This window comes from Mesoplodon bidens (assembly GCF_964165515.1).
Source record: "Mesoplodon bidens genome assembly, contig: HAP1_SCAFFOLD_49, whole genome shotgun sequence".
NCBI lineage: Eukaryota > Metazoa > Chordata > Mammalia > Artiodactyla > Ziphiidae > Mesoplodon > Mesoplodon bidens.
In genome coordinates this window covers 473,469-498,484 of record NW_027671810.1, presented here as the reverse complement: position 1 = coordinate 498,484, position 25,016 = coordinate 473,469, and the positions used below count along the sequence as shown (strand labels likewise).

At 38.0% G+C, this 25,016-nt stretch overlaps 1 protein-coding gene across 1 annotated transcript in view; it reads left to right on the top strand.

Annotated features, from left to right (window-relative positions):
* Positions 1–1,146: 1,146 nt before the first annotated feature.
* Positions 1,147–25,016, top strand: part of LOC308610985 (E3 ubiquitin-protein ligase RLIM-like) — a gene marked incomplete at both ends in the record, with an annotated part of 69,005 nt that continues 45,135 nt past the window's right edge. The window contains 3 exons of the mRNA XM_081259938.1: positions 1,147–1,203; positions 1,341–1,445; positions 1,726–1,812. Of these exons, the coding sequence (XP_081116064.1) occupies positions 1,147–1,203; positions 1,341–1,445; positions 1,726–1,812 (249 nt within the window). The remainder of the gene's footprint in view (positions 1,204–1,340; positions 1,446–1,725; positions 1,813–25,016) is intronic.

The window sequence follows — 25,016 nt, the reverse complement described above, 5'->3', positions numbered from 1 at the left end:
CCCCCAGGCGTCAGGCTGGCCAGGCACCCACCACTGCACTCAGCACTGCTGAAGGCCCTGTGTTCAGACATCTGTCTCTACTGTCTAGACAGAAAACACTGCCCCAGAATTTCCAGGGATGAAGACTTCCCATCCAGAAATAACTCCTTCCTTGTAGAGATTATTGATTCTCCCCAATAAATATTTATCTAATAATAGTGTATCTTTTCTGTGTACTGTGTACTGTGTTGGGGGCATGGGATTTGGGTAACTCAGGGTTTATGTGTAAGGGAAAGGAAGGAAATAGTTCAGCTCTTACTGATTGCTTCCTTTGGCTTTGGCTAAAAGGTGACCAGTCCTCTGGAGTTCTTGCTGAGAAATAGATATTGTGCCCCTTCCACCCCCGCCACCACCCCCGCCCCGCCCCAAAGCCCATTTCCTCCCTGATGAAATTTGAGGAGGTGGGCTTTGTCTTCTGCCGCTTAGCTTAGCCTTAATGAAAATGTATAGCAGCCCACATCTACCCCCTCACTGAATGTTTTATATCCTTTAGAGAAGTAGGGGAGATAGGTCTTTTATACCTGAGGAGCGTTAAGTACAGGTATACTTTCTGAAAATAATGCTGAAGAAGAAACAACAGCTTAATCATTATTTAGAACTCAGTTACCAGAGGCTCCTACAGGGGGCTGAACCCTGAATGGCACTATTTGGGCGGAGGTGCTGCTCTACTGGACCCTGGGCTACTTGCCGTAGGGTCCAGGAACAGCACAGCAGCTGCTTAAGAATCTGTTATGTGGGTCATATTAATGTATCGGGAGAGCATACTTTAAACTTGACATGGAGGTTTCCTTACTAGAAAGGCACCCTGGGGAAGTGGTTCCCCTCCCGGGGTATTTTTTCAGGCTGCTCAGTTGATGACTGGTTTTTTTTTTTTTGCAGAGGAAAACACCACTCAGCTGTCAGTGGTAGGAATGTTGACCAGGCAGCCACCTACCTCCCAGGGTAAAATACAGCTGAGAGTAAGCAAAAGATGTCTTAAAGTGAGTGGGAAAGAAAGAAAAAGTGAAGGGAAAGAATGTCCTTACTGGTGGAACAAAGTTCATGCCTCATCATTCCCATATTCTGACCCTGTCCTGCTCCCCCATTCCTCAATCTGATCCAAGCACCATGTCCTTGAGGCTGACCAGAGAACTGCACGGCACACTGATGCCTTATATCAAAAAGGCATGGGGGTGTCTTTGAGCACTAAAACAGTATCTCCAAGGATGTCATCAAGATGGCATCCCCCTCTTTGGGGAAGGTGATCATGGTGCTTTCCTTCCATCTATGCTTGATGGGAATATACAAGATATTGCCCTTAGTGTGTACAGTTCACCAATCAAGATGAAGGTGCCACCACTGATATTAATAGCCTTGGTGGAGCCGTGGTACACCTCCCCAGGATACCTGCAGCTCAGGAACCAGAGGTGAGTCCTAGACTATGCACTGGGGTTATCAGACATTTGGGGGCTTACCATGGACCTCCATTTTTTGGCCAAGGCTGCACACATACCCACCCTTACAATGAGGTCTAGAGGGAAGGCAACTCTACTTGTACAGACTGGGACTCAAAAATAGGGTGAGTATCCTAGAGAGCACCTGAGGTAGTTTTTCCAGAAAGACTTATGGATACTGGGTGTTAAAACAAAAAAACAAAAATAGATGTCCACTACAGCCTTCTCTCACTACTTTTATTTTCTTATCCAGAGTTATGACATTGATCCTACAATATCTGAAGCTTATGGTCACACAGAGAAGGCAGATTCCGTGGAGCTCCCGGGAGAGGGACAAAAGGTGGGAGGGGGCCCAGGGTGGGGAACATGAAGAGGTGAGGAGTGGTGGAGGGCTCTAACCTCCATGTGGATAGACCTATCAGTAACCCAGCTTCCCTGTTCCTACATCATCTCATTTTTACTTCCATTCCAGTGCAGTCACTGCCACACTGTAGAGCTTATTACCAGGAACACTTCTGCCATCTGGGATAATACAGTCTGACATTCCACCCTTTGGCCTCATCCTCCATCCTCCCAGCTTATATACTACTTGTTAATTTTTCAACTTCAGGTCGTTTTTCCACTTACTCTTCCTCTATCCACCAAGCTCTTGTTTTCTTTTTCTCTCTCTCCAAGGTAGGCTTGGTGGTCTATCAGGTAAGCAACATTTAAAAAGCTCCACTACAAATAGGTCCCATCCAATCACCTTTAATCCTTCCCGTCAGGCAAAATCCCCTATCTCTGCTTTTTCCAGAAATACCTTCCCATAAGTAGCTGATGACTATTGGATTAAATCTCACAATCAAGTCTACTGATGCCATGATAAATTCAGCCCTCATGCTACCTGGAAATAATGCAGCCATTCCACAAATTCTTATTCCATGCTTACTAACATGTGAACAAAACAAATGGAACTTAGGTCACTGTTTCCTTAGTCCATTTTCTCTCCAGTGCTACTCAAATCTATTTCAAATCTCCTTCACTTTTCTCAAATTTAGGCCATCTCCACTTGCTCAGCAGATGTGCCAAACCACCATTCACAGAGGAACTAGAAGTCATGAGATGGGAAATTTTCATCAAAATCCTTAAAAAAAAAAATTTCCCATTCCTCCTTTCCTTCTTCCTTCCTGTTATATGGAAAGAAGTTTCTTTCCCAACGTCAAAGGAATTACACTTCCTGAAATTTCCTTATTGAGAGATAGCTAAACTCTAGTCTTGATGGACTGATCACCCTGGCCAGGTATCCTTTTGCTCCCTCCCTCTCCTTATGAGTCACTCTACATCTTTTATTATTTTTAAAGCTTTTTAGTAAAAAATGTTTAAACATGCACGAAAGCAGACAGAACAATGTAACCTCCCATACACCCCTCACCCAGCTTTCACAGGTATCATTTGGCATGTGTGCTACATCCCATCTTTTACACTATGATTAAAGTGCAAAAGCCCATTTAAACACCTTGTCATCTATCTCTTAAGACATATGCTATGTGCCCATGTCAGAGCTCTCACATTTCTTTGATACTTATCACCTGTGGTACACAGTTATTCACAACAGATGTACACAGCATTGGTGACAAAAAAGCATTGTGCTTTAGAGGCTCTGGCAATCAGTTCTGCTCTGCCTTTTAGTCAACCCTAAGGAGTCATTTGAATGAAATCCTCCCTCAACCCCATATAAGAAGTAATCTTACAGGTCAAATTCAGTGCACAATATTGCTTTCCCTTAATCACACAGTAACTATAACATGCAGAGAGAATACAAGTAGTAAACTGTGCATGTTGATAAAGACTTGACATTACTATATGTGTTTTCAAATATTTACAAGAAAATATTTTTCCTGTCACATAGTTAAAATGAGCTATTGTGTTCCGAGTTAAACACAGTAGATAAAACACACTTGTTTATCTTCTCTCTTTCCCCAAATGCCATTAAAAGCAAGAGTAGATGAAAAAAAAAAGTAAGAGTAGGTGAAAAGAGGTTCAACATCTCTAGCCATCAGGGAAATGAAAACCAAAGCCACTATGATATAACACTTCACACACACAAGAATGACGAGAAAAACAAAGTCAGATTAAAACAAGTGTTGGTGAGAATGCGGAGAAACTGGAACCCTGATACACTGCTTGTGGGAATGAAAAATGGTGCAGCTGTTTTGGAAAACAGTCTGGCAGCGCTTCAAAGTGTTAAATATAGAATTACTATGTGACCCAGCAACTCCACTTCTAGGTATGTACTCAAGAGAAATGAAAACATATGTCCACACAAAAACTTGTAAACAAATGTTCAAAGCAGTATTATTCATAAGAGTTAAAAGGCAGAAACAACCCAAATGTCCATCAACTGATGAATGGGTAAATAAAATATGGTATATCCATGCAGTGTAATACTTTTGGCGTTAAAAAGCACTGATACATGCTACAACATGGCTGAACCTTGAAAACACGCTAAGTGAAAGAAGCCAGTCACAAATAACCACGTATGATTCCATTCATGTGAAATATTCAGAATAGGGAAGCCAAGAGAGGACAGAAAGTAGATTAATGGTTGCTTAGAGCTGGGAGATGAAGGGTGGCGGGTAATAGCTAAAGGTTACGGGGTTCTTTCTGAAGTCATGAAAATGTTTTTAAAATTGTGATGCACATATCTGTGAGTATACTAAAAATCCTGGAATTACACACTTTAAATGAGTAAATTGCATGGTATGTGAACTATATCTCAATAAAACTATTCAAACAAAGGATTTAAAAAGAATAAGTGCTTAAGGATGACTAGAAGGAGAGAGGATACAACAAAAGATGTCAACACATTTTTGGAAGATGGAAATCTAATCTGGTGGAGGAATGGTAACTGGAGAGCAGAGCAGACGAAGTGCTGGCAAACCAATTCACACCACAAAACGCCAGAAGACGGATGACCTGGTGGCACCAGATCAGAAAAGCTAGGGGTTCCATGCTGTAAACACGTTGATTTTTTTCCTTCTTTTTTTTTTGTATTGTGTTTAATTTAAAAACATTTGTTGGTGGGGAGGGTGTGGTGCTCTTCTTCAGCATTTTGTAAAATCCTCTTGAAATGTGCAGAGGGTCCCAGGTTTCTTGCCTGGGACAGAATGTGAGATAACTTTTGAAGCTGGCATTACACATTTCTGGGGTTTGGGTATGGTGATGGTGGTAGCTGCAAGAATCAAAGGCAGAAATCCCAAAGTTTAGGTAAAATCCAGGACAGCAGGCAATGGTCCATTTTTTAAATGTATTTATTTGAAAATAACTAAACTTGTGGAAAAGATGCATGGATGGTAAAAACTATGTACCCTTTATCCAGACTTACCTACTAACATTTTGACCCATTTGAGATCTCTCTCCTCTCTCTGTCTCTGTTTCTGTCTCCTTCCCTTCCTGCCTCCACTCTCTCTATATATGAATACACACACACACACACACACATATATGAAAAATATGCATACATTTCTGAATATTTGAAAATACATTTCATGCACCATGCACCTTCTCCTTGAATATTTCATTGTGTATTTAAGAAAAAGAAGATTCTCTTACATACAGTACAGTTAGTTTTCCCCTTCAGTAAATTTAACAATGACATAAAACTTTTAACTAATCTCCCATTCATATTCCATTTTTGTCAATTTATTGAGTAATGTCCTTTGTGGCTTTTTTTCAAAACCTCCATTACAGGATTCAGAATCACAGACTGCATTTAGTTGCCATGTGTTTTTAGTCTCCTTTAATCTGGATCAGTGTTTCTCAGTCTTTCCTTTTTTATGACAAGGCCACTTTTTGAAGAATATATTTGATGTGTCATTTTTATGACCCCTTCTATCCTGGAAATTCTTTTGGTGGAGCTTATATTGCTCAGACTTTAGAGGATGTTTTTACAGTTGTGAATCCTAGGGACCTCAGGGACAGTCAGGACCAAACTTTCTATAAAAAAAAAAACAATACCAGAGATACAAAGATATGTGGAGGGGTTTTTCTGAACAGATACACCTCCTGCAGTCAAGGGAGGAAGGTATGTGAGATGGAGTGGGCTTGAAATGGACCCTCCTTTTGGGTACAGACAACAGTGGAGCTGTGGATGCAGGAGAAGACAGGTAAAGAAAGGAGCTGTCATTACTAGTATCCTCCTCATAGGGGAGGGAGAGAATTAGGTATCTGGGGTCAAGACTGATTCATCAGACTCAACGAGGGAATACAGGCAAGCAAAGTAAGGAAATGACACAGCTTAATTTCAGCAGTTTATAATCTAAATAATGAAGGCACAAGGGCTACAACTATTAAATGACTAGCATGGGGAGATGAAATAAATACATATACACATCGACAAAAATGACATCATTGTTTAAAAAGGTATGGAGATGCCAACAGGAATTTTGGTGGCAAGTAAGAAAGTAGATGGGGAAAAAAATCATAAAACTTTTCATAGAAGAAGTAACCATGAGTGTGATTCCAAAAAGCTAAAACGTATTGCTAAATATTGTGCTCATTAGAAGTTATGTTAAAGAGAAGCCCACTCCTTAAATCAGGGTGTGTTTGGTCCTTCGGGTTGTGTTCTGTAAAATTAAAAAAAAAGAATTTTAAATGTTTTGAGAGGGATTTTTCAGAAGAGGGAGCAAGCAGCAGGATGAGACACTGTATGGCTGGAGGAGGCTAGATTTGAGAACCTTAGGGGGCTAAATAGCCGAAGAGGGATTTCAGGAAAAAAAGAACTACTAAAGCTTTTTAAGTTGTTTGCCATAGGTTCATGGGTGTGCCATGCCCTTGTTTCCCTTTTTGTCATGCTTCCTGTTCACTGGTACAGGCTACTCTGCACTCTTACACTTTTTGGTGAATGTGAATTCTTTTGAGGAGATATGGGGGTGTATATTTCTTCTGACTACGTTTCTGGCTTCATACAGGTGAGAACACATTATGTATGAGGGGAAGCTGTAGTTGAAGGCTTGGAGGTAAAAATCCCTTGGCATAGAAGAGTTTTAAATATTATGTGGGGTCCAAAGGTAGATCACCAAGCAGTAAAAGAGTCTCAGGTAATATCTGGGTAACGTGTGGAATAAATAGAAATTTTCACTAAGGTAAATATATGGTATGTAAATGTGTGGGTTGGAAGGTGGGTTAGAGGTATCTAAAGGGCCCTGGAGGGATGGATAGATCTGCTGGGTTGGATGGTGGGGGAAGGACTGTGGGTTTCTCTCTCTTGTGTTGTCCCCTCCCTCACCCTCAAGAACCTTTGGTGTTTACGCTTAACCTCTGTAATGTGGGCCTAGAACTCTAGTCTAGAATGTGCACTTTCAATGCCCAGATGCTTGAGGCAGCAATGCACTTCTGATGATCTGGACCATCTTCTTTGTCTGAGGAGCCTTACTGCACCATGGCTGAGCTCCAGCTCAACTTCCTAGGTTTCCCCATCCTTGCCTTTGTGTATTGGGTGGGGCTCCTTCTTCTGGCACTGTGCTACCTAAGGAGGAATTCATGTTTCCCAATATTTTGGAAACAGGGAGAAATCGATCAGGTCAGCAAACCAGAGTCCCTCAAAGATATTAAATCTTTTCAAATAGATGCATTCAATGGTATCAGTTTCCCTCTAAGTACTGCTTTTTCTGCAGCTCACAAATTTTGACAAGTTGTATTTTAATTTTCATTTAGTTTAAAATATTTTTTCTCTTGATATTTCTTCCTTGACCCATGTTTTAGTAGCATGTTGTTTACTCTCCAAACATTTTGGCATTTCCAGCTATTTTTCTGTAATTGATTTCTAGTTGAAGTCCATTATGGTCTGAAAATATACTTTGTATGATTTCTATTTTATATTTGTTAAGGTGTGTTTTGTGGCCCAAGATGTGGTTTATTTTGGTCAGTGCTCCATGTGTGCTTGAGAAGAATGCATATTCTGTTGTTGGATGAAGTATTCTACAAATGTCAATTAGATCAAGTTGATTGATGGTGCTGTTTAGGTCAACTATATCCTTACTGATTTTCCGCCTGCTGAACCTGTCCATTTCTCATAGAGGGGTGTTGAAGTCTCCAAAAATAACAGTGGATTCACCTAATTCTCCTTGCAGTTGGACCAGTTTTTGCCTCACATATTTTGACAGTCTGTTGTTAGACTGTACACATTAAGGATTGTTGTGTCTTCTTGGAGAGTTGACCCCTTTGTTGTTATGTACTGCCCCGCTTTATCCCTCATAACTTTCCTTGTTCTGAAGCCTGCTTTGTCTGAAATTAATATAGTTCCTCCTGCTTTCTTTCATCTGTGTTACCATGGTACAGTTTTCTCTTTCCCTTTACTTTTAATCATCTGTGTCTTTATATTTAAAGTGGGTGTTTTGTAGACAACACATAATTGGATCTTGGTTTATCCACTGACAGTCTGTCTTTTAATTGGTGAATTTAGAACACTTACATTTAGTGATTTTTTTATATAGTTGGATTAATATCTGCCATATCTGTAACTGTTTAGTATTTATTATGTGTATTCTTTTTTTCTTCTTCTCTTTTTCTGCCTTTTCTGATTTTAAACAAGCACTTTATAAGATTCCATTTCTCTCTTCTCTTAGCATGTCAAGTATTCTTCTTTAAAAAATATTTGCATGGTTGCCCATGAATTTGTAATATACATTTACAACTAATCTAAGGCCACTTTTATATAGAACATTATACCACTTCATAGGTAGTGCAGGTTCCGTTATAACAGAGTTCCCAATTCCTCCCTCCTGTCCCTTGTAACACTGATGTCATTTATTTCACTTATCCATATACTATAATCACCCAATACACTATCATTAGTATTATTAGGTCAACTGAGAATAAGAAAAATAAAAGTTTTGTTTTACCTTCATTTATTCCTTCTTTGCCCTTCCTTTATGTAGAGCTGAGTTGTCCTTTTCCTTCTCCTTGAAGAACTTTTTAAACATTTATTCCAGGGCAAATCTGCTGCTGATGAGTATCTCAGTTTTTGTTTGAGAAAGTTTTTATTTCTCCTTCACTTTTGAAGGATAATTTCACTAGACACAAAGTTCTAGGGTGATTTTTTTTTTCTTGCAACACTTTAAATATTTCACTCAATTCTCTTCTTGCTTGCATGGTTTGTGATAAGCCCATAATTCTTATCCTTGTTCCTTTAGAGGCAGGATATTACTTTCTTCTGTATTCTTTCAAGATTTTATCTTTCAGCTTCCTACAGTTTTAATAAAATATGTCCAGGTATAGACGTTCTTTGTATTTATATGCTTGGTGTTCTCTGAGCTCCCACAATCTATGGTTAATCCGTCATTAATTTTGGAAAATCCAGGGCTGTTATTTCTTCAAATATTTCTTATTCTCTCTTCTCTCTTTCTTCTCCTTTTGGTATTTCAATTACATGTATATTACACATTTTGAAACTGTCTCACAGTTCTTGGATATTCTGAGTTAAATTTTTTTTAAAAATTCTTTTTCTCTTTGCATTTCAGTTTGCAAAGTTTCTACTGACAGACATATTTTCAAACTCACTTACTCTTTCCCTGGCCATAGGCAATATACAGATGAGCCAATTAAAAGCATTCTTCATTTCTGTTATAGTGTTTTTGGTTTCCAACATTTCCTTTTGATTCTTTCTTAGAGTTTCCCTCTCTCTGCTTATTGCTCATCTGTTCTTGCATGTTTCTGCTTTTTCCATTAGAGCCCTTAACATGAAACGATGGTTATTTTGGATTCCATGTATGACAATTCAAAAATCTCTGTCATATCTGAATGTGGATCTGATGCTTGCTTTATCTATTCAGACTGTTTTTTCTTGCCTTTTTATCATACCTTGTAATTTTTTGTTGAAAAGCCAGACATAATGTATTGGGTAATAGGAACTGAAGTAAATAGACCTTAGTGTGAAGTTTTATGTTAATCCAGGTAAGTGTTGGTTGTGTTTAATATTTACTGTAGCTGTATATGTCAGAGACTTCAATTTCCTATAGTGTCCTTGTTTTCATCTCCCTTGGTGTCTTCAGATTCCCCTAAGTCTCCTCCTTATATAGAGCCTATGCCTTGCAGCTCTTTCGGCTATGATCCTCTGTTACCATACTGGAGCCCTGTTGATGTGGTAGTAAGGAGCTGGGGGGGAGGCGATATGATTAAATCTGTCGTTTAGTGGTCCTGTGTCCCTGCGTTCTTCACAGATGTTTCTAACTCTTTTCTCTCTTTCTTTCTTTTCACTTTTTAGAAGAGATAAGAAAGCTAGAGGGAACTGGAGTTGGATAACTTCCCTTCTCCCATGTGGGATAAGTCTCTGGTAGTCTTTTCCTCTGCGGAGTAAGCTTCTGTTATGGAGAACATTCAGGGGATATTTCAGAATGTTTTCAAAATTGTTACTTTTCTCCCCATTCCCACACTCCTCCACCAGAAACATCAGAATTTTTCATGGCTCTTCACTGTGAGAACCTGGTGGGGTTCCCATAGGCGAAACCCATGAATAGGTGGAGGCCCCCCTAACATAATGACCCTAGGAGTTTCTCGCTCTCATGTTAGCCCATGTGCATCCTCTAGCAATTTGTCAAAGGGTCCTTTTAAGTGTTCCTATCAATTTATGGCTCCAGTGGCCTCTGCTTGAGGTAAGCTGACCTCAACTATGATTCTCTGCATTCACCCTCTATGAAGATTTTGGAGTGATTTGCCCTGTGACCTTAATTCTCTAATGCTACAAGAAAAGTCACTGACTTTCAATTGGTTCAGATTTTGCTTCTTCTAAAGACTGGAGTAATGACTCTCAAGCTCTTTAAGTGTTGGAGCTGGAACCAAAAGTTGCCTCTCAAAGAATGATTCTTTATTTTCTTGTTCCCCTGCTCACATTTCTCAGTGAGATTGGTTGGGTCAGAGAGACACCTAAGTTAGGAAGTTCAAGGAGAGGATAGAACATCATAGGCCAGGCAGGGCCACTCGTTCTGGGGGGACTAAGGCTTCCAGTTGAAGCCCATGGCCCATCTGAGCGTTTGGAGATTGCAGGATAAAATCCCAAGCATAACTTTGCGGCCCTGGGTTGGGTTATTTAGAGAGTTTGGGATCTCTGCAGGAGAACAGAGTTCTCCATTGCTTGATCATGCCTCACGTTCTCACGTCAGGCCTCACTCAACAGAGCCTTCCTTTATGCTGGGCTCATCAGAGCAGCAATGCTGAGCCTCTGAGAGCCTCTGAGCAGAGCCTGCAGCCTGAGCTCCAGGATACAGGGTCCTATCTGAGGGACATGGATGTGACTGTTGGCCTCAGATGCTAGGCCCTCCTTGGGCAGATGACTTCTGACTGAGAATATCAAGTGTGGACCTCATAGATAAAAGTCCTTCTTTGAGTTTGTCAAAGAAGAAAAAAATCGAAAGCATTTTAAACCTTTAAAATTGATAAAAGGAAGGAATATAAAGTTCTATTGGTTCCGGAAGATCCCACATACCACGGAGCAACTAAGCCCGTGTGCCGCAACTACTGAGCCTGCGCTCTAGAGCCTGTGTGCCACAACTACTGAAGGCCGCGCACCTAGAGCCCATGCTCCGCAACGAGAAGCCACCGCGATGAGAAGCCCGCACACTGCAACAAAGAGTAGCCCCCACTCTCCGCAACTAGAAAAAGCTCGCGCGCAGCAACGAAGACCCAACACAGAGCCAAAAATAATAAATAAATAAAAAATTTTTAAAAAGTAAGCAGTTATGAGCTTCTATAAACCTACTGTTTCTTTACTTGATTTAAATGAATTTAATTCTTTAAATAACTGAGCAGGTAGAGAATTTAGACTCAGCCATTATTAGAGGTACCTTATACAACCAAAGTGGTATAAAAACCCTGTAACAAGAAAGTGTTGTGGAGGTCCTTCTGGTCTTCTGAGACCGGGACACCTGTACCTTTATGTCCCATTTATAAATGTTCCTGTATAATGTTTGGGATGCTGAAATATTCGATGAGATAGATACGCCATGCCTGTTACATGCCTTCCCTATATCTCTCTCAACTACATCCCTCTAATGAGTTGGTGCAGCTCCAAGGCTCTATCCAGTAACAAGGTAGTGTCAGGCAGTGCTTGTTGTACTCACTGGCTTTTAATCCTCCAACTGCCTTGTAATCTCCTCCTTCACACCTTGATGCTTAGAAATGGCATATTTCCTGAGGAAGAGGTTTCTACGGAGTCCTGGATACTTGCTTGAAATGGGGACAGGAGGAGGGAGGAACAGAAGGGAAGATATAGGGAAGATGAACGGATTTTTTTTATATAAATTTTTCTGCCATAAAAACTATAGGTACCAAGCAAAGCAATCAGGGAAATTTATATTCATGCATTAATTGACCACTTACAACGATGAGTAGATAGAGAACATTAGATAGATTAAGGAAGTATCTAGGAGGTAAAATGGATAAGATTGATAATGGATAGGATATAGTGGCTGATGTGAGAGGTTGAACTCAAGGATTATTGTTAGGTGCCTGGTTTATACAACTGGGTGAATGGTGTCACTACACACTAAGACAAATGAAAATGAAGGAGGAGAGATTCGGTAGTTTAGGGAGACCATGAGTATTTAGCTTTATGTATATTTTAAATGAACAGATTTAGATGTTAAATAGGCAACTGGATTTACAGAATTCAGATTAGAGGTCTCAGGTACACAAATGTCCAAACTTTATGGAGTTGGTAACTGAAGCTGTGTGTTTCTGTGAAATCATATTATGAGTTCTAGAGTGAGGGGACATAATGGCCTAGAACTGAATTTTGAAGAATTTCAACATTTCATGTCTGAGGAGAAGGATACGCACCTGCAAAGAAGATAGAGAATGAACTGCCGCAGAGATTAGAGGAAAACCAGAGGAGTTTTTGGGTCAAGGAAAATCAAGTCTCAAAGACAGAAGCAAATCCTACTTACAGGTCAAGTAAGTAGGAGATAAAATTTTCACATCACATCCATGGATTTGGAAATAACTTATGAAGTACCTTTTTATTGGAGTAATAAAAGATGGATTCTATTGGGAGTGGGTTGAAGCATGAGAAGGAAGTAATAAAGTGAAGGTATCAAATATAGATAAACATTTTTAAACAGCTTTATGGAGGTACAACTGATGCACAAAAAATGGCACATGTTTAATGTATACTATTTGATGAGTTTGGACATATGCATAAACCCATGAGACAATTAACACAATCAAGGTAATAGACGTATCTGTCCCCTCCAAAAGCTTGTGTCCCATTTTTTCTGTGTGTGGTAAGAACACTTAACATGAAATTGACCCTCTTAACTAATTTTAAGTGCTTAACACTATTGTTAACTACAGACACTATTTGTACAGCAGATTTCTCAAATTTATTCATCTTGTATAACTGAAAATTCATACCTGCTGAACAACAGCTCCCCATTTCTCCCTTTCCCCAGCCCCTGGCAACCAACATTCTATTCTCTGCTTCCATGAAGTCTGATTATTTTAGGTAACTCATATAAATGGAATTATGCAGTATGTGTCCTTCTGTGACTGGCTTGTTTACTTAGCTTATTGTCCTCCAGGTTCATCCCTGTTGCCACAATGGTAGAACCTCCTTCTTCTTTTAAAGTTGAAAATATTCCATTGTAAATATATACTACATGTTTTGAACCATTCATCTGTCGATGGACATTTTGGGAAAAGCTTCTTGACATTGATCTTGGCAATGATTTATTGGCTATGACACCAAAAGCACAGACCACAGAAGCAAAAATAGACAAGTAGAACTACATCAAAATAAAAAGCTCCTGCACAGCAAAGGAAACAACCAACAGAATGGAAAGGTAACCAACGGAATGGGAGAAAATATTTGAAAATCATATATCTGGTAAGAGGTAAATATCCAAAATTTATAAGGAATTCCCACAACTAAGTAGCAAATAAACCAAATAACTCGATTAAGAAATGGGCCAAGAACTTGAATATACATTTTCCAAAGAACACATATGAATGGCCAAAATGTATATGAAAAGGTACTCAGCATCGCTAATCATCAGGGCAATGCAAATCAAAATCACAAGGAGATATCACCTCACACCTGTTAGGATGCTTAGTTTCAAAAATACAAAGGTAACAAGCACCAGAGAGAATATGGAGAAATTGGATCTCTTGTACACTGTTGGTGGGAATACAAAATGGTATATAGTCACTATGGAAAACAGTATGGAGGCTTCTCGAAAAATTAAAAATAGAACTATCATATGATTTAGCAATCCCACTTCTGAATGGATATATGTATATATATATGTATATATATATGTGTGTGTGTGTGTGTGTGTATATGTATAAGAGAACTGAAATCAGGATCTCAAAAAGATTGCACTCTCATGTTCATTGAAGCATTATTCACAATTGCCAAGATATAGAAAAACATTTTCAAGAATTATTTTAAAAACTGTGCCTTTGAAGAAGAGATAGTGTGGTAATTAGTAATAGAAGTCAGGTGGAGAAAGGTGAGTTTGGTTTTGCTTTTCTTTTTTGCTTTACTCTTCTTTATTATTTTTCCCAATTTGGAAGATTTTAGAATGTTTAAAAAAGATAGTGGAAAAGATCCAGATTAGAGAAGGTATTGAACAAAATAAGGATCCTTAGAGAGTGCAAGGTGATGCAATCCAAATCAGGAGTAAGGGAATTGGGTTTAGTAGGAATAGAGCTTCTGTTCTGTTAAATTACCAAAGGAGATAAAGATGGCAGCAGATGTAGTAACTCTATTATGTTAATGAACAGGAAAGTTCTCCTAATGTTTTTTCTTTTCTTTTCTGTGAATTAAAAGAGATTATCTCCGGATATTATAGCAAATGGTGGGGACATGCCATTTAAGAAGAGTGCACTAGCTGAATCACTTTGTTATACAGCAGAAACTAACACAACATTGTAAAGCAATTATACTCCAATAAAGATTTTTTTAAAAAAACAAAGAATAGTGCAGAAAGAGAGAACAAACTGTAAAGAGTGGGAAATGATGGGTCCAGATTAATGTAGCAGAATTAAAGGGCAATATTAAAGGACCTTTTAGGTTAGTGATCATGAATTTATAAAGGAAACCATCTAAACTATTATACACTTTACTTGGGAAGACTTTGAAAGCTGGAGATCAAGAAAAGAGAAAGCAATGGTTTGGGTTGATCCAGCATAACTAAAAGACACTGGAACAGGGCTAGGGACAAACACACTATTAGATAATGGACACTGGAATGTAAGAGAGTAAGGAGAGATACAAAGGCAGTATCAGGAGAAAGCAAGGGAGTAAACAGACTTTGCGTCAAAGTACTATCATAGTGGTGGGGTATTTGAACAAGTGAACTGGAATGTGAGAAGTTATTGTAAAGGGATGGCATATTTGTGTGAATAATTTTTAAAGACTATTTCTCTTTTTCCAGCTCTGATTTTTATTTTAGAGGACTGACTCCTGAAAACTCGGTTTCCCAGGATTCACTGACAACTAGCTTCCAATTAATTTTGAGTAAAGGAAGGACTGGTGAGAGTTTGGAAGAAGGGGATAGGGGAGAACCCAGAATGCCCTCTTTCTTTGAGTTGTACGTACAACTGAGGCTTCGTCTCCCTCATGCGTCCAATTCCTGCTCAAGAGCTTCTCCCTCCATGTTCCCAGCACCCACCAGCAGTCTCTACATTCATTACCGTTCTGCTTAGGGGATTCAGTCTTTCCAAACTCTAGGTTGCCTTCCTATTTCATTTGACTCCAGCTTTTATAACTTTTGAAACAAGCTCCTTTTATTAAAATCTACTTTCTAAACTTCCTGAAGCAGATTTCCTGTCCTGCATGAGTAATCCCAGGAAAAAGATGCTCAAGATGGGACTCTGGAATAAGGTTTTGAGCTTGAATGTAGTAGTGACTCCACTGCCAATGCAAAGACAAGTGTTTCTTCAGAGTAGTGGAAGCAATAAATAAATTACCAGCAATATTTGCTTTGAACATATTGCCAGTTGAAGACAATACTTTTACATGTCAAGCGGCAGCTGATTTTGTCTATTACAGCAGTAGTAACTACAAGCTCCACGGGGACCATTAGCTGCTTCTTATAGCACCAGAGAGCTTACAAAATGAAAATGTTTACACTTAATGTTAAAAGGTGTTAGGTGTTTAAACTCTCAGATCGAGGCATGGGAAGACACAGAGAGCCACACTGAGGGCCTTAAAATTTTCTCATGTCTTATAGCCACACAGCAGACATGGCTGAGGATCGAGTTTCAAATCTAAAAGTGTGAGTTGCAGAATTAAAATGCAAGTTCAAGGTCCATCTGTGCTAAGTCTCACAGATGAATCTCAGGACATTGATCAGGAAGAGCTGGGTATTAAGATAAGGATATATTGAGTATTTAGGATAAGTGCAGGTAGGCAGACTCAGATTAATATGAAAATTTTTAACCCAAATCTTCCTGTGGTTTCCTCGCCAAAGGAAGCCACCCTTCTTCCTCCCCATTTGAGGAAACTAACCTTCCCTTACTTAACATATCTCTAAAGACCTCATCTAAATAGGTTAGTTTTCAAGGAAATTTCTACTTTTCTCAAGACCCACCCACATCAGCACTTACTGCATCCTAATAACTACAGTCAGATTCCAGCAGGCCCCAGGAGGCAAGTATAATGTCCACCCTGGTAGGAGTTAGCATATACATCAAAAGAAATGCTATATCCTGCTAATGTGTATCAGCAGAAACCTGTAGAATGTGTGTGTGGCATATGGTTTTTTGGGTTTTTTTGTTTGTTGTTTTGCAGTACGCGGGGCTCTCACTGTTGTGGCCTCTCCCATTGCGGAGCACAGGCTCCGGACACGCAGGCTCAGTGGCCATGGCTCACGGGCCCAGCCACTCCGTGGCATGTGGGATCCTCCTGGACCGGGGCACGAACCCGTGTCCCCTGCATCGGCAGGTGGACTCTCAACCACTGTGCCACCAGGGAAGCCCTGGCTTATATTTTATAAGTGCTAGACAGAGAAAGATGGAATATAATGTTGGAAGGTGTTGAATTTATTATAAAGAACTTACCTGAGATTCAAAGTATTAGCTCTAGCTGATGGAATTGGCTCTAATCGTTGGCTTGTTTGGCTGACTGAAACATAGATTCAATAGTCAGCAACATTCAAAGAGGGCAAGATGCCACAATTTATCTGACAGAATGTAGACAAAGGAATCCATGTACTTAAAATGGGAATGTTGGATTGGATTAAGTATGTGAAACCCACTCAACTATCCCACAGTTATGCCCCCACAGAGGTCATCGATAACATTCTTCTTCAAGACATTAAGACATTCTTTGATGAGAGAAATACAAGCATCCTTGAAAACCTCTGTGGCATCTGTCTTCTGTGGGCTAAAGATGACAATGCGGGATAGCACCAATGAAATGGCCCCTGTGCTTTTAACAGGAATATGGGGTTACAGAGTAGCAGAGGTTAAGTGGTAGCATTTAATATGAGAAACAAGGTGAGTGCAATTATCATAAAGGTCAGCAGGGCAGAGTGGCAGTATTTTGACCCAAAGTGACTTCCAGCAGTAACAGATTAATCACATTTACACTGGGAATTACATTGATGAGCAGGCTTGAACTGTATAAATGAAAAAAAATTCAAGCACAATGAGCAGAAACCTGCATTGATTTTCCAGGAGTGAAAATTACAGCCTCGCCCAGACCTAAACCAGAGATCAGGTGGCTACAACAGCTTCAGAAACTTTGCTGCAACACTGTCAAAAGTATAGAGTGTGATTTTTTTTTCTCCAGGTCTACCTCAAAGGGGTTTACAATTTTCCAGGGGGAATGTTTAGAAAGAAAAGTGGAAAACTCAGAATTTTTCAGAGATTATTAAGATAAATTTACACACCTGAGGTTCCAAAACATCACTGTGGTCTTCAGGTCATAATAGGGCTTATGGAAGCCATGTGATAATTGGAATTTTGACACAAGTTCACCTCACTAGAAATCCTGTGCAGTGACCTACACTATATTTCCCCATATCTGAATGTATTTTTGGAGTACACATACTTGGAAAATGACAGAACTCTCAAACAACGTAAGTGCTATTAAGAACGGCTACTGCCTGACATCCATTAGGATAGCTATTATTAAAAACAATAATAAATAACAAGTATTGGCATGGATGTGTAGAAATCTGAACCCTTCTCCATTGCAGTTCCTCAAAAAATTAAACAGAATTACCATACGATCTAGCTATTCTACTTCAGAGTATATATCCAAAGGAATTAAAAGCAGGGACTTGAACAGATGTTTGTAATTTCATGTTCTTAGCAGCATTATTCACAATAGCCAAAAGATGGAAACAACCTAAATGTCCATCAACAGAGGAATGGATAAACAAAATGTAGTCTATACATACAATGGAATATTAAATGACCTTTAAAAGGTAAAAATTCTGACACACACTACGATACGGATGAACTTTGAAGACATTATGCTAAATGAAATAAGCCAGAACCGAAAACACAAATACTGTGATTCCAGTCCTATGAGGTACTAGAGTAGTCAAATTTATATAGACAGATAATAGAATGGTGATTGCCAGGGTCTGGGTGCAGTGATGAATGGAGAGGTGTTGTTTAATGGGTACAGAGTTTCAGTTTGGGAAGATGAACAAAGTCCTGGAGATGAATGGTAATGATGGTTGCACAACAACGTGAATGTACTTGATGCCACTAAATGGTACACCTAAACATGGTTAAGATGGTAACTTTTATGTCATGCATATTTTGCCACAACTGGAAAAAAATACATAGGAAGGGCCAAGTGGAAGCTCCTGGAACTGTCCCTACATGCAAACAATACCAAAAAAATAGCAATAGCACATATCTGGGGAATTTGCAGAGACTAAAATAACCATGCAGATGGTCATCTCCATCACCTGCCCCATTTAAATAATCTGTTTGGCCTGGAAAAAAGGCAAATAAGTCATGGACAATGATTGTTGATTATCATAAGATAATGAGGTACTAATTCTAATCAAAGCTGCTGGATTTTATGGGCCTTTTTTTCCTGGAACAAATCAAAACATCTCTAACTCCTGATATACAGCTATTGATCTGGCGAATAGTTGTCTCCACATCAAACAGCAAAGATAATGGAGCAGTTTACTTCTATCTGACAGAGACAGAAGTACACTCAAACTCTGTCTTACTTGAGTGCTATGCCAAGTCTCCCGATGTCTATAATATTATAGCCCATAGGGAGATTAGTCATCTGGATATCACAAAAGCATTATGATAGTCCCTTGTATTGATGAGTTTATGGTGATTGGACATGAGAAAAAGTAGGAAGTACTCAAGTTGTGTCAGTAAGATACACAGATGTCAAAGAGTGGGAAATAAACTCCATGAAAATTTAGGATGTCAAATATATCACAGCCTAGGTATGATAATGCATACAAACGGAAACCAACCTCCAGAAAGCACTGAATATCGTGTTGATTTGTTTTAAAGATGGAGGCAGCACACAGCTAGGATTCCGAACGATTTGTTACACACTCCCTTTCCTAAATCCCATTCCTGATAGTGACTGCTCTTTCCTTTTACCCCTTCTCTCCTGTCCTCACCCTTCCTTTATTGTTCCCTATCCTTCTTCCCCTCTGCCCTCTTTCATTCTTCCTCATAGAGAATAACCTGGGCTATTATTTGTATTCTTTACATTCTTTATATCTCTCTCCCGTCCACCCCCCACCTCAACAAAGGCCTTGTACCAACTAAGAAAGGAAACATTTCAAGTCCTCAGAGTATTGAGAGGAAAAAAGTTATGGGGAAATAGCAAGTCCTGACAATTTAAATATTCTCTATGTATCACAGAAGTATATTTATCGTAAATAAATTCATACATGCAATAATAGCACAAATAGAAAATATTCACAAGCTACCAGACTGCCAAATTCTGCGTGAGATACAAAATCACATACCCATACTATCTGCTTTCCAATTTATAATTAAAACCATGTTACTGCAGAATTTTAAAAATAGCATTTTGATAATTATAAAAGAAAAAATTATAACTACATCAAAATTGTAAATTTCTGCACTTTTAAAGACACCATTAGAAAATGAAAGGGAAAGCCAAAGATTGGAGAAAATATTCATGAGATATAGATATAGATATAGATATAGATATAGATATAGATATAGATATATACATAACATAGACTGGCATCCAGGATATGTAAGATGATCTTACAACTCAATAGTGAAGTAGTATTTGGGGGAAATACGACTTCAGAATTATAAGAAACAAATATTTGTGTTTAAGCCACCCAGCCTATAGTATTTTTTCTTGAGATATAGTTGAAATATAACATTATGTAAGTGCAAGGTGTACACTTGTTGGTTTGATACATTTGTATATTGCAGTATGATTACCACCAGTAGCATTAGCTAACACCTCTATCATGTCCCGTAATTATCATTTTTTTGTGGTGAGAATAATTATGATCTAGTCTCTTAGCAACTTTGAAGTTTATAGTACAGTACTGTTGACTGTAATCACCATGCTGTGCATTAAATCTCCAGGGCTTATTTACCTATCAATACCAGTTGCAAGTTTATATCATTTGACCAACATTTTTCCAATTTCCCCACCCCCAGTCCTGGAAACCACCATTCTACTCTTTGCTTTTATGACTTTGGCTTTTTTAGATTCCATATATAAGTGATATAAGACAGAAAAAGACAGTCTATGGTATTTTTGTCATAGCAGACCAAACAAAGGAGTATTTGGGAGATGCCATATCATGTAAGCTTTTTAGTCAATGGTGAGAAATATTGATTTTATTCAATTACAATAGGATAGTGCAATGCAGAGTTGGGTTTGGAGGCTTAAACATGGGAGAAAAATGACCTAATTTATTTTTTTAAGATTATCTGCGGGGGGGGCTTCCCTGGTGGCACAGTGGTTGAGAGTCCGCCTGCCGATGCAGGGTTCACAGGTTCGTGCCCCGGTCCGGGAAGATCCCACATGCTGCGGAGCGGCTGGGCCCGCGAGCCATGGCTGCTGAGCCTGCGGGTCCGGAGCCTGTGCTCAGCAATGGGAGAGGCCACAGCAGTGAGAGGCCCGCGTACCACAAAAAAAAAAAAAAAAAAAAAAAAAAAAAGATTATCTATGGGGAGTTTCCTATAGACAAATAAACAAGGATTCAAGAAGAAACTTTAGAAGGCCCTTTTTAAGAGTCCAGGTAAAGGATAGCAGATTAAGGTGGTAAAAATAGAAAAACATTAACTAGCAATTAACTGAGAAATAGATTTTCAGGAACTAACCCCACACATTTAGATAATTCATCTGAAATACGCTATTTGAAAATATACCTTCTTAGGATGCATCATATCTCTGAAGGAAATGCTAAAATACCAATGGACTGATAGTCCAAGCAATGAAGATTTACTGAGTGTGTGTGTGTGTGTGTGTGTGTGTGTGTCGTCCTCAACTGTCCTAGGTTCAAGGAAAGGCAAATAGAAATAAAACCTTCATGTTGGAATACTGTCCCACAGTGAGTAAAGGTATCATGTACTTTTAAAATTATATCTATTTAAACAAAGCCTAATATAATGGGAAAAATAAACTAGACCTGGAATCACAAGACCTGAGTTTGAGTCGCAGCTTGATTAATTACCAGAATATTAAGTTCGGGCAAGTTGTCCACATTTGATCAATTTCAGGTTCCTTATTTACAAAATGGTTGGCTGGATCGAGTGATCACTAGGCTCCCTTCTTGCATGAGATTTTGTTATTCTACAACACCATATTGGTATTCTCATTAAAGTGAATTTCAAGTGTTTGGTCAAGAAGAGGCTCATTTACTTCTTTTATTTCAAATTTAATAATAATGTAAGCCCTCATCCCATCAGGCAAAGAAGAAACTCTACCAGTTTGTCATCATTCAAGAATCCATTTCTTTCGTTAGATCACATGAACATTCTAGAGGCTTAAAATATCCCTAGAAAGTGTGGTAGAGGCTCTGTATTTGGGCCTTAAACAAAAGATATATCTTGTTGAACTTTCATGGTGGCTTTAAATCTGCTGACTCTACTGCTTCACTGATAAACTGGAATAACAGGAAAGTTGGTGCCTGAACCCATATTACTTGCATGAAGTGCATAACCACTGTTTCTGAAATCTTTCTCTATCTCTGGAGACATGCCCTATTTTCACACTGCCATAGTGAATGTTTAAGTCTTCTGCTTCATGAAGATAGATATGTCCCTCTCTCCAGCCTCAGGGACATCTATCCCTCTTCCTTTGGAGTCTCAATGGCTCTCCTCTTTTTCCTCTCTCTCTCTCTCTCACCTAACATTATTCTTTCAAAGTATTTGTGCTTTTCAAAGAACAAAGGAAAATCTGTCAATTCCAGGAAACACCAGCTTTTCACCCTAACACAAATCTCCCCTGAAGTAATTAACAGCAAATGTTGACTACCATCTTGAAGTGGTGGTAATAGAGTTGTTGGGGAAAACAAACACAAATTAAAGTTTCAATAAATTATACTGCCATAACTACAAATAATTAGCTCTTCAAGAAAGCAGATTTATATATCGACAAAATCCTTGCTTTGGAGCCTCCTCACCTTAGTCCTTAGGGGAACAATCAATGATCTGAAATCTATCCCTTACCAAGCATACTTTGAAAAGTTCATTCTACTATACAGCTCATTAGATAGAACTTGCAATAAATCTTAACAGACTCAGAGAAGAAAATGTTTATTTAAAGTGGTAAATTTTTCAAAACTTCACATGGAGCCTGACCATATTTCCAAAGATCTGATTCCTGCATTTCACTTCAGATTATCCCCAATCATTAGAGAGATCTCTATCCAAAAGCTATGTGAATCTTCTATGTTCATGTTGACATATCTGACTACATATATATATTCTTATTTAACACACACAAAAACTCATGCACACACTGTCTCTCGCTCTCTCTCTCACATACATACACAAACACACACACACCCATCCCTTCAGTTCATATATTTGTAAACCTACATACTCTTTTTGTAACTGCAATTTATTTTTTAAATCCACATTATGTTATTATGATCCACCCATGCTAATACACACAAAAACATTTCATTCAATTTACCTACTGTATAATATTACTTTTGAGAACAAACCATAATTTATCAATTACCTTTAAGAAGGGAATTTAGGTAACATCCACCTTATTATAAACAGCACTACATTAAGATTCCAATGCACATAGCTTCTAATGTAGATAAATAAGAATTTCCTTAATGATAGAGAGGCTGACCTTTCTTTTATAAGTTTCGTGGCCACCCAGATTTATTCTTTTGTGTTTTTATTTGTCCATTTGTCTATACTGCTGTGGAAATGTTTCAATATTAATGTCATATAATCTGTTCAGCTTTTCTTCATACTTTGTGATTGTTTAAATGTTGTGTTTAAGACACCTTTCCCTAACCTGATTTCATAAAGCTATATCCATATTTTGCTTTTAAAGTATTAATGTTTTTTCTTTCATATTTAATTTTTGATTTGAACTGGAATTTATTTTCTCATTTCTTTAAGATAGGGGTCTAACCCTTTGTCCATATGAATTTCCAATAATCTCAACACCATTTATTAAAAGGATCATCCTTTCTCCACAAATCTGTAATGTTACCACATTAGTCTTTTTTTTAATCTATCTATGTTCCTGGGCCCTATATTCTGTTCAATTTTGTTTGTCTTATACCTTTGCTGTGCCGGTACCACACTGTTTTAATTAATATGACTTTAAGTGTTTATATCAGGTAGCATAGGTTGCCCTTTCTTCATGTTTCTTAATGTTTTCATATCTTCTTCAAAAATTTTTGGCTACTTTCAACTCCCTACTTATACGTAATGGTCACCTTGGCTAAGACACGGTAACCAGACATTTGGTCAAACATTATTCATGATATTTGTGTGAAGAATTTTTTTAGATGAGATTAACATTTAATCCAATCAGTTGAAAGTCTTAATAGAAAAAAGACTGACGTCCCCTCAAAAAGAGGGAATTCTGCCAGCAGACTGCCTTTGGACTCACACCGCAATATCAGCTCTTCCCTGGGTCTCCAGCCTGTTGCCCTGCCCTGCAGATTTTTTGCACATACACATGTCCTATTGGCTCTGCTTCTGTTTCTCTGGAGAACTCTGCCTAATACACTTCTCTCCCATATAAACTTTAGATTTAGCTTGTCATGGCTTATGAAAATATCTATTGCAATTTTCATTGTAATAGCAATGCATACACAAGTTATTGCCATGGTCAATTATAAGATATTGATTCATGTTTTCAAAGAATATTACAAAGTGTTCCATTTAATTTTTTACATCCTTTAAGAAAGCTTCATTTTCTCTATGAATATTTGACTCACATTATATTTATTCTCAAATACCTGATATTTATTGTTTTATTGTGAATGATATTTTTACTTAATAGTAAAAGTATTAATGGAATAGTATTTACTAATAGTAGTACATTTTCTTACTGGTTGTTGCTAATATTTTAAATTCTTATTGGTTTTTGTACGTCAGTCATCCATCAAGTTCAGAGATTAGATTTTCTTGTATTTTGTATGCAGACATTTTCCACCTCTTTTTTTGTTTTCACATATATTTTCAACTGGCTTTTGCTTCGGTACATATAAATTAATCTTGTGTTAATATTTTATTTGGAATAGTTTTATTGATTTCTATAAATGGATGTGTTGTATATTTTAGTTATTTATTTGTTTTGGTTTGGCTATTGTATATTGAAAAAGTGAGTATACCCTCTTGTTTCACTCTCTGAAAAATTTTATATAAGATAAAGGCTAATTTGAGCCCTGAAGGATTTGCAAAGTCACTTTTAAAATGTCTGGTCCTGGTGTTTTTGTTTGCTGATTTGTAGCCATTTGACCAGACTATCCTATTCATGTAAAAGTTGTTAGTATACTATGTTTCTCTACTTCCTCTTAAGACAATGGTGCTAATTTTATTTTTTAATTCAATTTTTTATAAATTTTCATATTAATGGCATAATACTCTTTACTTTATTCCTATAATTAGTAAAACTCCAAATATATGTAAATAAAACCCCTTTTCCTTCAGAGTTTTATTTGTGCCTTCCTCTTCTATGAACATAAAAAAATCCATTCTTTATATTTTCAAAGAAACACAATTGAAGTTTACTGATCCTCTCTATTGTCTATTTAAATCCCATTTTTTACTGACATATAGTTCACATACCATAGAATTCACCTATTTATATATTTCAGTGATTTTGAGTATATTCACATACATGTGCAACCATCATTACAGTCAATTTTGAACATTTTTATCACTTCAAAAAACAAATCTAATATTCTTTAGACATCACCTCCCTATATTCCCACACTACTTGCCACAAGCTCTAAGCAACCACTAATCTATCTTCTGTCTCTGTAGATTTCACTATTCTGGACATTTCATAGAAAGAGAATCATACAATATAAGGTCTTTTGTGACTGACTTTTTTACTTAGCATAATATTTTGAAGGTTCATCTAGGTGA